Below are 15,470 nucleotides of genomic sequence, written 5' to 3' on the forward strand. Positions count from 1 at the left end.
AGAAATTATTTTGTTTCTAGACACTGCAGATGAGTATGAGTCCTACTTCTTGGTGAGATCTTCTTAACAAACCCAGCTTGTGATCTTCCACTGAAAAGGCCTTGTCTGAAGAGAAATTCAATAAAGTGTCCTGGGTTTGGGACCTCGCCATCTTTCTCTTGGATAAATATCTTTATCTCTAAGCCTTATAAAGCATGTTTTCTCCTGGGGCTTTTCACTGGAGTGTCTTGGGCTGTTATGGTGATAATTGTGACAATGGCAACACTGATATGACCAAAGTAAAATAGTAACCCAAGTAAATCTACTGATGGTTATCATGGGCCAAAGTCTTGCCATTTACTGCTTTGATGTGAAATCCCCATTGCCTCATAGACCTCACTAGGAACACTTTATGCATTTGTGAAGATTAATTTCTATCTTACTTAAATCTAAGAAAGATCAAATTTTGTTTACTCCCGTAGTTTAATCATGAATCATTTTGAAGTAAACAGCCTTGAGATCTGTGACCAATAAGACACAAACAAAGTCCTCATTATATTAGGAAGAAAACAAGAATAAGTTGTTGTTTGTCTTTTTTCTGTTGTCTTGTCGCCTGCATTCCTGGTTATCTTTGAATGTGTGTTGGACATTGTATTTTTTAAACATTTGAGAAATCATTTAAAGAAATCCTATAAAGATGTTCTCTATTTCCAGAGAGGATTTCATTTCCTTCTGCCAACCTGACACATAATTTTAGTTTCAGGCTTTGAGATGTTCTTGCCAACCCTGATGACTTAAAACCTAGCCTCAGCCTGTGCAAGGGTGCGTTCACTTCCATTTAGTTCTTACTTTGTATGCAGTCCTTAAGATCCCAACCCAAAGTGGGGCATGGTTATCAGCATCCCTACCTTGGTGAGCCACTTAATGTCCAATGTTCCCCTTCACCCAGAGAAGCTATGAAAAACACAATGTAGCTTCTGAGACACCAGTCTTAGATGAGCAAAGGCCCCTAGAGAAAAAGCAACCCCAAAATTTGGGCTTACCTCTATGAACTCCTTCTCCACTTCCAAATTTTGACCTTCACTATCTTTTAACACTTTGATGCTATTAAGAAGATTTTTAATATCTTTTCCTCATTTTCTTAGACTGTATTAGTAGGATGGTTGATCTGAATTATCTATTCTACAATTTAAGTACAAAAGTAAAATATGTAAACCTAGATAACAATTATAATAAAAATAGCTGAGGCTTAAGGGTTTATTCTATGCTGAGTGCTTTATGTACTTGATCTCATTTAATACTCATAATGTCCTATAAGTATTATTGTTGCCATTTTACTAATGAGGAAACAGGCTTAGAATGGACAAATACCTTGGTCATGTTCTTACAGCTACTGTGTTTCCCCGAAAATAAGACCTAGACGGACAATCAATGCGCTTTTGGAGCAAAAATTAATATAAGACCCGGTCTTACTTTACTACAAGACTTAATATAATATAATATAATATAATGTAATATAATATAATATAATATAATATAATATAATATAATATAATATAATACAATACAATATAATATAATACCGGGTCTTATATTAATTAATTTTTGATCCAAAAGACTCATTAGAGCTGATTGTCCAGCTAGGTCTTATTTTCAGGGAAACATGGTAGTAAGTAGTAGAGTCAGAATTTAGATCCAGCTCTGCCTGAGTCCAGCTGATCTTCTCAATCACTCTCCTCATCAGACCTAATTCTTTCAATGAGCTGAAGACCCACTGTGACCTTGGCCTCTGGTACACAGCTTCCTATGTCACTTGGGGCCTGTCACTTGGTCTCAGAACTAGAGAAACCCTGACTCCTGTTCCTTTCTACTGTATTTTCCTTCTGAGGTTAAGGTAAAAAGCAGAGTTTGTTTTGATTTCTTTTTACAAAATTCCCCTGTATGTTTCTAGCTTGTGACTGAGAAGAACACAGGTGTTGGTGTCACATGCAGGCTCTAGACTGGGGAAAAGGAAACCATCGAGCAGCCCTACTTGGGATTCCAGTAGTGGTTTGCACCAAATAGTTGTGCTGGTGATAATTCTTCTGTGGGTTCTGATTTCTAAGCTTTATCTAACAGTCACTCGGCTTTCTTGGCTCCCTCACTTAACCCTGCATGGCTGATAAGAGACAGTTCTGCCCCTTCTCCCATGGGTCCCACTCAAACTAGAGCTAACTTACTTGGAAACCAACCTTATCCTATATCGGCAGGCTTTGTTTAGTATCCTCCCCAGTTCCACATCATCTGGCTTAAGAAAAGCTGTGAGTTTTCCTTTAGTTTGTTAATATATCCAGTCAATACATTTATCGAAGACCTACTGTATTTAAGGCGATGTGCTAGGCCCTGCTGTTATATACAAATGAAGAAGAAATGGTCTCTGTCTCCACAATGCTAAGAGATGAGATGCACTGAAATAGTCAAACTACAAGTGATAAGTACCGTTAGAGATGTGTGGATAATATGCTCAGGGAGGGCCAACGAGGGAGATATTGCATCTGTGGGAAGGCTTCATGGGAGGGAGGCACACAGCTTAGCCTTGAAAATTGATTAACATTTGAGGATGAGATAAAGAAGAGCCACCTGGACAATGACACAGCATGACTGAAAGCGCAGAGGTGTGAGGCGGGTCCTGTATTAAAAAACAGAGTAGTTTTGTCTTGCCAAGGCATAGAATTGGTGAAGAGCTCTCGGGGCCTGCCCTCAGAGGCTTTCAAAGTGCTGACGGAAGAGGGCAGAAGTCCACACATGAAGGCAAAGACCGGAATTCTGGGGGCCAGAGACATGTTTAGTTTGGCCAATATGCTGTTGAAATATTTCAGCCAATTTTAAAAATCAGATATCACATGAAAATCCGCATTTCTGGTTTCTCCTGAAAGATCTGGCGCCACAGGGTGTGTTTTTTTCTGGATGGCAGTTGGCTGGAACTGGGGAATGGCTGCCTGCTTTTAGTAGGGTGTGAGTTCTATCTGCCCTGTGCAGAACCCCGGCTGGCTTCTCCCTTCGCCCTACCTGCTCAGCCCTGCTGGCACCTAAGTGGCAGGCTCCAGGTACAAGCCTGGCCAAACCAAATGTGGAGACATGACCGACAGACCCCAAGGGCCTCTCTTCCACTAACTGACTCCCACACCGGTTAGTTTTCAGGGTTCCCTAGCCCTGGCTGCTACCCCAAACACAGACTCTTCTGTAAAATTTCAGCATGCACGGCTCTCAAAATTATAAGATGTGGAAGTATTTAAAGTATTTCTGAAAACATCTCATACTACCCAGGATCTAAGACTCAAAATGGTATAAATCAAACACATCAAAGTGTGGGGCAGGACAGGTTGTGTCTGTTTGCTTGTTTTTATGCAAGCCGATTAATTAGAGACCTAACCTAACCCCAGTCTCTGGACTTTTGATCCTATCCTGCCAAGGCCCAGCCTTGTAGCTTTCTTAAATGGACTGTTCCTGGTCTAAGTGTCTACAGTTGGCACTTCTTCTCTGCTTCATAGCTCTTCTCCAAGGGTCTACCTTCAGACTCCTCTGTTAGTTGACAAGAATGGTACTAGCAGCTAAAGTCAGATTCCTCTCTGGGACAGAAAACCTACATTTGGAAAAGGCAGATCCTCTTCCAGGGTAATCAGGAAAGTATGTGCAGTAGCAGCCAGTCATAGAGCCCCAGGAATCCTACAATTTGGCCCCCTTTGTGGCAACACTAATGAACTAAGAGGTCAATTTGGTCATTTCTTAGGCTGAGCCTTTGTAACTATAAATAAATAGACAGAATGAAAGGAATACAGAAAAGAAAAACAAACGAAGGAGAAAAGGAAATGAGAAACCTGACTTGATTTCATTGAGAAAATAAGTTTTAAAATGCCCTTTATGGAACAATTCCGTCAATGCTTTGCCATGCAATTGCCCAGGAGAATTCTTCCAAAATTTATATCCCCTGAGCTAGACCTTGGTGTTCCTTGCAGGCTGAGGTTCAGTAATTCTGGGATAGTAGAAAGGGTTTTGTGACTATGTCAAGCCGGAAGAAAAGGCCTGATGAACCACAAAACTGGATACTTTGTAAGGTACAGAACAGTCAGCACTTTCCTCTGAGGAGAGAACACACAATTGGCATGAAAGTGACCCAAGCAATGGATCGAGGAGGAGAGTATCCAAAAGTAGGTTTCCAGCTCCACGTTCCTGCAGGCATCACAGAGTGGACTGTTGTATGCCCTGATGCCTCTGACCAGATGCAAAACGCTGATCCCATTTAAATGCCATTTGTGGACCAAAGTGAATTAGATGGTAACATCGGGAATGCTGGAATTGGGGGAGGTTGTATTTTGTTGGCTTTTCCCCCTTGTGGTTTTCACCATCTGTTTCTTTTAATGCATAAACAAGGAAAATGACTGGTTTGGAACACAAAGTTTTTAAAAACCAGATGACCACAGGCATCCTCTAAATGAGAAAGAAAGAGCCAGTTGGGGTTCTGTGACATTTGTCAGGAAGTGAGATGTTAAATACCGGGAAGCATTAATGCTCTCTGCCAGTGAAGATCCACAAAGGCAAGGAAGAGGCCTCGTCCGTGACCCCGCCTTCCTGAGGTCGTGCCATATGTTTACATTTTACCAAGGATTATTTTCCAACAGCACCCAGCTCCCCTCCCTTTTTAAACTAAAGATGAAGCCATTCAGCTGGCCTGCAGCATAACCAGCCTTGGTTTTCCATTAACATTATTGCTAACTTGGCAACCGTGGATAGAATCCACTCTTAGAAACTTTTAGAATGAACAAAAGCTGCGTTGTGAGCAGGTTCTATTATAAAGCCAAAATAGAGAGCTATAATTAGAGGAGCTGATGAGATAGACTAAGAGAAGATAATTCATTTATCTCCTGGATAATAGTGACAAAAAAAATATATAAGGGCATTAGGAACACAGTGTGCTTTTCTTAAGCAAAGGGCATCCTGCTTTAAAAAGAAAGGTTTGCCATGCACAATACAGTGGCCACTCGATAAAATGGTTCTGTATGCTCCATGCCAACAAACCTTAAAGCAACAGATTCCTTTTTTAAACTGGAAGCAGTGGAGAGATTTGATGGGGTGGTGACTGCATACTAATCCCTTTTACCTTTTTTGCAAGAAACAATCAGCCACAAGCACCAGGGATTTAAAATCAACTTGAACTCGTGCATTTTAGAGCCTCCAGAGAAAAGGACTTTGGTGCATTTGGCCACATTCCACCCATTTCAACATAAGACATGAACAGTTTTCACATCGTGTTGTAGGCAGCCTGACACCAGAGATTTCACAGTAGAGAAAGGATAAAAGATGACAGTCTCATAGGGAACAACCAACTTTTCCGAATTTGCAAGATCTGTTCTCAAAAATGTCCTGGGCAATTCGTGAGCAGGGCTTAGGCAGAAACAAGACCCTAGTAATTTAGAAGCCCTTGGCGGATTAAATATATTTCAAAATGAGTTTAAGTTCAAATAATTTCTCTACTCATGCTTAGGACACCATGAAGTATGTAGATAGGAAAACATGAGCCTGTCGGGTGCGAATTGTTTCATTGACATTGGTTCCAGATGCCAGTGTTGTGATGAGTGTATTTGACTTCTGACATCCCTTGGACGTGGGTACTGTCTGGAATGTTTGCTTCCCTGGTGGAAATGGGAAAATGATTAGAGACCTGAACTCTGTTCCTGGAGGCTCCCTGACTCGTTATTTTATTTGTTTCCTAAGTTAAATTGAAAGCTCTTGGAGGCTTCTAAGGGCAGCCCTGTGTGAGCGTGAGCTTCATAAAATACTCTAGTGACCTATGGAATTTTAGTTATAATCATAATAATGTCAGATGAAGAGGCATCCTGGAGAAAGTATGAGAGGAATTTTAAGTGGCTGAACTCTATTTGCATTATTCATTCTACAAATAGTTTCAGAGCCTTAAAAAAATTTTTTTTTCATTATACTGTGCTTTTGATGTTCCAAGGGATGATCTAGGACATTCATAATTCAAAAATGATTCTCCCTTCAAATACATTTTGGAAATTAAGATTTTATCTGACTAGTTTCGAGATGATTTTGTTACCATGAGGAAGAGGGATAGAGATATTTCAAGGTCTTCTTCTTTACTGGGATTCAAGAGGGATTTAAAAGTTTCCTGATCTGGTGAACTGGTGTCCTCTTGTCTCCTTCTTCTTCTCCCTTCCCTATTTCTTTGGGGTTCTTCCTTCTTTCCTTCCTTCTTTCCTTCCTTCCTTCTTTCCTTCTTTCCTTCCTTCCTTCCTTCCTTCCTTCCTTCCTTCCTTCCTTCCTTCCTTCCTTCCTTCCTTCCTTTCTGGGGAAGAGATGAGGGAGGCATGTCTAATGAGGGGACTAGGTGATTCACTCAGGACTCAGGCTTGGAATTTTACGCCTCTGTGTCTTCTTGCCCACAGGTGATAACCCCAGTGAGGACTGGCCATGGCTATGTGTACGAGTACCCATCCAGATACCAAAAGGACGTCTATGATATCCCTCCTTCACACACCACTCACGGGGTATGTACCAGGACGCAGTCACCAGGGGAGAGGAGTGCTTCAGCGTGGCATTCCTTCAGAGCTACAGTGCAAAGGAAAACTACAAATTATGTATATTTCTTATAAGGCTTGATTTAGGTTGTCTATGCAGGAGCCATTTTAGCCCACATTATTTAAAGTATGTTTTCTGGATTTTCTTTATCAGGAAATCCTAGGCTTTCCTCTGGCAAAGATTTGTTACTCATCACTTAATCATTTTCTTTCAGGAAGTCTATAATTTCAACTATAGTTTAAAGTACAGACATATAGATATTTCACTGAAGATCATATTTATATTCAATCTAAGTCAAAGAATATGAAACTTAAAATGAAAAATTTCATCAGCCCCATATTACATAAAATGCTGTCAAATAGTAAGGGTATATACATAAACTGGTAAATAACTCCATAATTAAAAGCTTAGTAGCATGAAAAAATGACAAATATAAGACATTTCTATTCCGGGTAACTCAGGTGTTTCTCTTCAGGTATATGACATCCCTCCGTCATCAGTGAAAGGCTCTGTGTTTTCAATTCCAGTGGGAGAGATAAAACCTCAAGGGGTCTATGATATCCCTCCTACTAAAGGGGTAAGTGAGCTCCTACAGAGCAGCAAAAAAGGGGTGTGTGTGTGTGTGTGTGTGTGTGTGTGTGTACTGGGATAAAACAGGAAGGGCAAACCAAAAAGAAAAAACTAGTCTTTGTGAGAGAGTAAAGGAATGGGAGAGAAGGTGAGAGAGAAGAAGAAAAAGCAATAATTAAAGATAACTCTAGGGAGTTATTTAGGGGCCCCCACTTAAAAAAAATGAGGCAGTCCATAAGGAGAATCAATAAGAGACAAAATCATTCATTTAATTTGACAAGCTACTAATATACCATATATATATATATATATATATATGATGTTACAGCTTAGTCCATGTGTATGGATTAATGCATTTGATTTACTCTGCTATTCTCAAGGGGAGGCCTGTACAGGAAGTGCACATATCCTTATTTTACAGATAACAGAAGTGTGTCTCAGAACATTGAGCATCACACAGCTGGTAGATCCAGGGAGAGACTTTAGGTCTTCTGACATTTAGTCTGCTGTTAATGTATAATCTGCCTCTCAGCCTGGATCTAAGGAGGAAGGATACCCAGGAGGTGCTCAGAAATGTGTGGATAGGACCCAGAGAGAGCAGCTCAGCCAGGAGGGTCCACACAACAGGCAGCTTTGAAGCCAGAGGAAGGATGCCCTTGTCAAAGGATGAAGGAAGTCGGGGCAGAGCAGAGCCTTGGAAATACCTCCCATTAGTGGGTGGGGGATGAAAGAAAAGGAACCAGCATACAGGCCTTCAGAAAATCCAGGCCTTCAATTTAATGTACTGTTGTTTCCGTATGTTCATGGGAGCCAACTGAACAAATACTAGCTTTGGTTTGTACTTATTTTTCAGGTATATGCCATTCCACCCTCAGCTTGCCGAGATGAAGCAGGGCTCAGAGAGAAAGAGTATGATTTCCCCCCTCCAATGAGACAAGCTGGAAGGCCAGACATCAGACCCGATGGTGTGTATGACATCCCCCCAACCAGCACCAAGCCAGTGGGAAAGGACCTTCACATGAAATATAACTGTGATGCTTCAGGAGCTGCTGAACTGGCGACACGAAGACATCAAAGCATTTCCCTGAAACACCCACCCTCACATCTGGGACCAGCAGTAGGCAGTCAGAATGACGCCTACGATGTGCCACGAGGGGTTCAGTTTCTGGAACCAGCAGCAGAAAGCAGTGAGAAAGCAAATTCTGAAGAAAGAGACGGGGTTTACGACGTCCCTCTGCACAACCCAGTGGACGCCAAAGGCTCTCAGGATGTGGTGGATGGCATCAACCGATTGTCTTTCTCCAGCACAGGCAGCACCAGGAGTAACATGTCCACATCTTCCACCACTTCGAAGGAATCTTCACTCTCAGCTTCCCCATCTCAGGACAAAAGACTCTTACTGGATCCAGACACAGCCATTGAGAGACTGCATCGGCTCCAACAGACCCTGGAGATGGGTGTCTCCAGCCTAATGGCACTAGTCACCACGGACTGGCGGTGTTATGGATACATGGAACGACACATCAATGAGATACACACCACGGTGGAGAAGGTGGAGCTGTTCCTGAGAGACTACCTCCATTTTGCAAAGGGCGCCGTCGCAAACGCTTCCTGCCTCCCAGAACTCACCCTCCACAACAAAATGAAGCGGGAGCTCCAAAGAGTGGAAGACTCCCACCAGATTCTGAGCCAAACCAGCCATGACTTAAATGAGTGCAGCTGGTCCCTGAATATCCTGGCCATCAACAAGCCCCAAAACAAGTGTGATGATCTGGATCGGTTTGTGATGGTGGCAAAGACAGTGCCCGATGATGCGAAACAGCTTACCACAACCATCAACACCAATGCAGAGACCCTCTTCAGACCAGGCCCCAGCAGCTCACATGTGAAGAATGGGCCCGAGAGCATCATGAACTCCACTGAGTACCCACACGCTGGATCCCAGATGCAGCTGTTGCATCCTGGGGACCACAAGGTCCAAGCCGGCAACAAGCCATTGCCCCCAAGCCTGGGCAAGGACCAGCCTCCTGACTGTAGCAGCAGTGATGGCTCTGAAAGGAGCTGGATGGACGATTATGACTATGTTCACCTACAGGTAAAGAAACCAAACTCATAAAGCACCTACGTTCACATTCAGGGAGTCCAGGACTAAGAACCTGTAAAGCTGGTAGGCTGGACTACCAGAGGAGAGAACATGATTCATGGTAATCCAAGTGGTTCTCTAATTGGAGGCAATGTACAGGAGAAAGACCACTGGCCTCAGCGTCCGGAGTCCTCGGCTTGAGTCCTTTCTCTGACACTAATTGTGCGACCGACTTATATAACCTCTTAGGGCCTTAATTTCCTTATTTGCCAAATGAATGGAGCACAGGGTTGTATTAGATACCACTGATAAGCCTCAGGCAAGCAGGAAGAGATTCCCCAAGGAGGAGAGTGGGCCCTTGGATAATCATACCAGCTCCACTTCTATTTGCATTTTATGATATAGTTCCACGATACTTTATTTAAAAAGTGGGGAGAGAGAGTTTCACTGTTACTGGGTTTTCCTGAAAATAAGACTGGGTCTTATATTAATCTTTGCTCCAAAAGATGCATTAGGGCTTATGTTCAGGGGATGTCATCCTGAAAAATCATGCTAGGGCTTATTTTCCAGTTAGGTCTTATTTTCAGGGAAACATGGTAGGAGAAAAAAAATTGAAAGCCTCTGTACTAGAGAATTTCTCAGGTCCCATCAGCTCAATCTGTGTGTGTGTGTGTGTGTGTGTGTGTGTGTGTGTGTGTAATTACTTGCAGAAAACTTAACCCACCTCTGACTTACCTTGAAGGTCACTGGGCATTTGCCAATTGACCTAGAACTTACCCTGCACATGGGAAATGGTCAGTCATAGTCGGCCTCCTACACATTGACCTGGAATCCTGACAGCTTGCCCTTTCACTTTGGGGCATGAAACATTCTACCAAGATTCATTCTTCAGAATTCAGCTTACTGTTTTATTCTTCCATTCTTTTCATTTGACTAAGAGCCACAGATTATCCTGAAAACTATTTAACTACAGTTTCCTTGAGAGCAAGAGACTGGGGAAGGAAGCACTGAGCCACAGGAAAGGTGTGGGGAGAGAGTCAATGGCGGCATTAAACAGTCACCTGACTGGTGTTCAACTCTGCATATTGGGAAATACTAATATGATGTAGAGTTGTAGATGATTCGAAGAAACTAGAAGTGCAATGTGGACCACATTTAGACCTGAGTTAGTAGGTGGATAGGTTTGCATATAATCCATTAGGAAAGAACTGTGAGAAACAGTACTGGTTCAGGAGGTTTGAAGGGGATCATGGATAGCCCTCCAAAAGTGGTTAAGTGGAGCAGAGAGTATGGCACCCACTGTGGAAAGGGGTTTTACTTTGCAACCCTAACCTACACAGTGACTCTGAGTCCGGCCGAGAAGCAGGCCATCCCTGTCCGGGATTCACAGGGCCTAATTGGGCATGCAGGAAATTGCAAAGGCAGTGGAAAATGAAAGAGTATTTACCCATTTGTCAATGAAATTGTTAGCATAAGTGAATCATAGTGGTGATGTAATGTTTTCTTTATGTTGAAAAATAATAGGGTAAAGAGGAGTTTGAGAGGCAACAGAAAGAGCTGTTGGAAAAAGAAAACATCATCAAACAGAACAAGATGCAGCTGGAACATCATCAGGTAAGTTCAATCAGAACAAAAGCCACCTGGTATTGAAAAGATTTCCTGCTTAATAAGAAAGGTATAACTTCAAAAGATCATGATTTTGATCCTTCCAGCACACTTTGGTATAAATAAGCTCCAAGGCATATAATAGAGTGTAAGAACAAAGAGGTTTGTGGTCTTAGTAATCCAGCTGGTGTACCTGGATTACATCCAAATAGCAATTTTTCTGGGCTAAGCCTGTACATCTAACACATTAAAACTGTTTGGGTTCAGGCTGTTGAGCTCCAGGAGCAAGACCCACTCAAGCTAGCCCAAGCAAACAGGTTATATAGTAAGACCACAGGAGGGAAATTCAAGAACAGAAAACGAAGACATATAGCCATGTCCAATGAGAACTAGGACTGTCAATTCTTTCTTCTTCTTGTACCTCCTTTGCTTCTCTCTAAATCTGCTTCCTTCTCCTGTATTTCATGGTAGTTTCCTCTGCTTATCTACTCATTTGGGTCTGCTATAACTTTATAGAACCCATAAATGACCACTTAAAGCGCTTTCTATAGATGGCTTTTCATTTCAGCTCATAGTCAACCCCTTCCGTGGTTCATCAGATTCCTAAACAATTCCTAGCTACCTACTTATCTATCTCTCCCCTACAGCATAAGCCTGTGGCTTGGCCTTTCTTGGTCCACCATAAAGGCAGGAGGGCAGGATGCAATGTTTTCAAAATATATCTAGTCTATTCACTAAAGGCTTTGGGCTGGGCAGATTCATTTAAATGTTGGGCTTGAGTGGGGCAGATAATGATGGGTATTGTTAGTACAAGGCATAAAAATAAAGAGAAATGAATTGAGGATTTATAAGCCTTTTCTTAGATGAAATAAAATGGCATGTAGGGACATGAAATGGCCCACTGCACTTGGGAAACCAGAGTTCTACTGGTACCTTCTAACCAACCGTGTGGCCTTAGGCAAGTCATTTAACCTCCCTGAACTTCAGTTACTTCTCTATAAAATGAGAAAATCCCTCAACTCTCTATATAATGAGATGATATATTTATGACCTTATTTGCAAAAGCATAAGCTAAATATCTTGAACCATCGCCCTGTCTCTGTTTCTGTTTGCTTTAGCATTTGGCCAAGCAAGACTGCAGGGCTTTCGGTAACTTATTGAAACCATAGTAATTCCTAAGAAGAAAACAGACTCTGCAGAAAAATAAAGCTCACTGTGCATTTCTTGGGGAAGACCCTGGGTGAGGTTATCCCTGGTCTGACTCAGCCCTACCTCCGGATGGAAGATTGACTGAGCCCTAAACTTAGGTCACAGATAGTCCTTACCTACAAAAGAGAGACTAGGTGGAATAGCTTAAAGGTTATTATTACAATTTAATGTAAGGTGAGGAGAGAAGGAAGAAAGCTAACAATCATTGAATCTGGCTCTGTGATGTCCTTTTCTTTCAACAGCTCTGTGGAGCTGTTATGATGCATGGTTAGCATTCAGATTCCCTTAGGGATGTTCTTTTATAGTACACATATATTTATATGCATTAGTCTTTCCCGTAGTGCTGGATCATAACTTATAAATCTGGACAGAAAGAGTAAGAGAAATAAGAAAGAGTCACGGATTGTTATTTATCTAAGCATCTTAAAGGGACAGAGTCAAGGCTTTCCTCCAGAAGGAGCAAACTGTCAGTAATTTACTTGACAAAGAGATCCCTACATTTGGTTTTCCCTTGCCACCACTCAACATTTAACACACATTTACGTAGAACCTACAATATGCCAAACACCATTCTAAGCACTGTGTAACTATTAACTCATGTAACCTTCATGGTGGTGTAGGAAACTGAGCCGGGTTTAAACGGTGCGGCCTTTCAGCCTGAGGACAGAGGAGGCCAATCTTCTAATGATAGAAAGTCAGCTGGAGGATTCCTTAGGCATCATCTTTCTCAACCTCTACATTTCACAATTTAGGAAAACCAGGCAACATGACAACGTCCTCACATCTAATAAGCACCTGACACATCTGAGGGATTAAAATTCCTGTCTTTTAACTCCAAGCCCTGGTTACTTTCCATTACAGCATGCTGCCGTACCCTTAATGAAATCTGCTTTCTTCCTTGCAGCTAAGTCAGTTCCAGTTGTTGGAACAAGAAATTACAAAGCCGGTGGAGAACGACATCTCCAAGTGGAAGCCCTCGCAGCACCTCCCGACCGCAAACAGCAGTGTGGGCGCGCAGGATAGGCAGTTGCTTTGCTTCTACTATGACCAGTGTGAGACCCATTACATTTCCCTTCTCAATGCCATTGATGCTCTCTTCAGCTGCGTCAGCTCAGCCCAGCCCCCGCGGATTTTCGTGGCCCACAGCAAGTTTGTCATTCTAAGCGCACACAAACTGGTGTTCATTGGAGACACACTGACAAGGCAGGTTGCCGCCCAGGACATTCGCAACAAAGTGATGAACTCGAGCAACCAGCTCTGCGAACAGCTCAAGACTATAGTTATGGCAACGAAGATGGCTGCCCTGCATTACCCCAGCACTCCCGCCTTACAAGAAATGGTACACCAAGTGACAGACCTGTCCAGGAACGCGCAGCTATTCAAGCGCTCTTTGCTGGAGATGGCCACGTTCTGAGAAGAAAAGGAGGAAAGGGGGACTGCGTGAAAAACTGGAAATACTGTCTGGTTTTGTAAATGGTGTCTATTTTTGTACATATTTTATATGAAAATGAAATATTTTTAACATTTTATGGGCTAGGCAACATTCAGAAATTCAGGGAGCTAGAGGGAATTTTTTTTTTCCAGTGTGGTTCTTATGTATATACACATAAGCATCTAAGATATAAACTATTCGCAAATTTGTCCACGTGTGTGTGCTTGTATATTCATGTTCGTTTGTTGATGTTTGTCTGATACATTCCATTAAAAAACATGAATTAAGAAGCACCTTAGTAAGCAAGCACCTCCTAATGCTGCTTTTCTTTGTTTTTTGTTTTTTTCTTTAAGAATACATACCACCTGGTTGTAATATTGCTCTACATATACTAGTGATTTATTTGGAGCCTTTCATTTCCAAGTCTGGGAAGCATTGTATATTTGCAAGTGTTCATCTCCCAAGTAATGAGGCATGGTATGATTTGTCCTTGTTCAGAAACCCCTTCCAACATTGACTATCTTGGGCACATTATGGCAAAATACATCACTTCTGGTTGAGAAAGCCCTCTTAGAGAAAAAGTTTCAGAAAGCATATGCTAATCCAAGCTCTGATGTTTTGGGTGCTGGAGAGATAAGAGACACATGTGTCTAGAAGCCATGTCCCCAGCCAAGACTGGGTTGTTTCAACACAGAGAGGACATCACAATTAAAGGAGAGCATGTGTTTCCCAGAACTATTTGGTGGTCTGTATTTTTGAGTGATTTGGCCATGAGTTTTCCCAAATGATGTTTTCAGACTTGCAAATACCATATTATTTGCAGCAGGAATTCATCAGACTATAATTATCCACACAAAGAAAGATGATTCCACCTGCTAGTTGTAAGTAGAGGCCTTTCTGACTCTCAGCATTCACTTAGGTGCTACTACCCCCATTTCCTGAGGGGAACTGGCCAGTTCCATGGTCACCTGAACTTCAGAGCCACCAGCTCTTTCACCTTCCTTAAAACATGCATAGGCAGACCTAACACCTAAAGCAGCTCTGCAGAGCCTATCTAATCTTTACAACTCCGTCTGGCTGACAGCCCTGTGTATACAGACGACCATCATCTCACCGCTCATCACAGCGTCTGTTCCATAGTCTGTCCCCTCGCACCTGCTGGTGTTGGCAAAGCACAGACAGGCACATCACAAGCTATCAGATTCATTATGGGGCAAATAAAACACTTCCTACCTGGTGAGAAAATGTATTCACATATTACCAAGTCAAGAAGCGTGTTATCTATGGTCTTTCAGTCCATTTCTTCTTTAATGGCTTTATTCCAGCCTATTTAAAAACATTTTTATTTGCAATATATACTTTGACTGAGTTCAGCTTGCTTATTTTAAACAATCAAATCACTGGAACAGAAAATTATTTAAAGAGAAGAAGGCACGATCTCAGTATGATAAAAAATGTCAGTGAAACTTATCATAGAAGGTGCTTTTTAAAACAACCGCTATTGTAGTTCTCAAAGTCCTGCTCTGCCAGAAGAAGATTAAAAGTGGTTATATAACAAGTAAATGTATGGGGAGGAAGGGGATTGCTGAAAATCAACAACACTTGAAGAAGTTTTAAAGTGTGTCCTTGTAGATTTCATTGTAAATGTGTATTTCTTAGGAGATGACAGACTTGTTCTAAGCTAAGTGATGACATTTCATGTTTTCAAGACCAAAATGTTGAGTCTGTATTACTCTCTTTGCCATCTTGTATGTAGAGACTATTTTAAATCATTAAATTTTTTAGATCTGTGTTTTCGTAGCCACTGGATTTTCTTTTCTATATTTCTCTTTTTACCACAGAATTAGACGCAGGCTTATTTTGGCACTCCTAATTTAGAAAGTTATTTTATTGATACTATAGATCTGGATTTTTTAGGAAAATTGAGAGTTTATTTTTTTTTCATTTTGTGTCAATTCAGATTACATTTGCATTAAAGAAAATTCTAGAATCTGTGAACATTACCAAACCCAAATA

The 15,470-nt window shown here is 41.7% G+C and overlaps 1 protein-coding gene across 4 annotated transcripts in view; it reads left to right on the top strand.

Annotated features, from left to right (window-relative positions):
* NEDD9 (neural precursor cell expressed, developmentally down-regulated 9) overlaps positions 1 to 15,246 on the top strand; it is a 175,763-nt gene extending 160,517 nt beyond the window's left edge. For all 4 annotated transcript variants that reach the window (XM_033114700.1, XM_033114699.1, XM_033114697.1 and 1 more), the window contains 5 exons: positions 6,423 to 6,524; positions 7,031 to 7,132; positions 7,979 to 9,220; positions 10,733 to 10,822; positions 12,927 to 15,246. In XM_033114700.1, the coding sequence (XP_032970591.1) occupies positions 6,423 to 6,524; positions 7,031 to 7,132; positions 7,979 to 9,220; positions 10,733 to 10,822; positions 12,927 to 13,436 (2,046 nt within the window). In that variant the 3' untranslated portion in view covers positions 13,437 to 15,246. The remainder of the gene's footprint in view (positions 1 to 6,422; positions 6,525 to 7,030; positions 7,133 to 7,978; positions 9,221 to 10,732; positions 10,823 to 12,926) is intronic.
* The last annotated feature ends 224 nt before the right edge of the window (positions 15,247 to 15,470 follow it).

This window comes from Rhinolophus ferrumequinum, chromosome 9, assembly GCF_004115265.2.
Source record: "Rhinolophus ferrumequinum isolate MPI-CBG mRhiFer1 chromosome 9, mRhiFer1_v1.p, whole genome shotgun sequence".
Classification (NCBI taxonomy): domain Eukaryota; kingdom Metazoa; phylum Chordata; class Mammalia; order Chiroptera; family Rhinolophidae; genus Rhinolophus; species Rhinolophus ferrumequinum.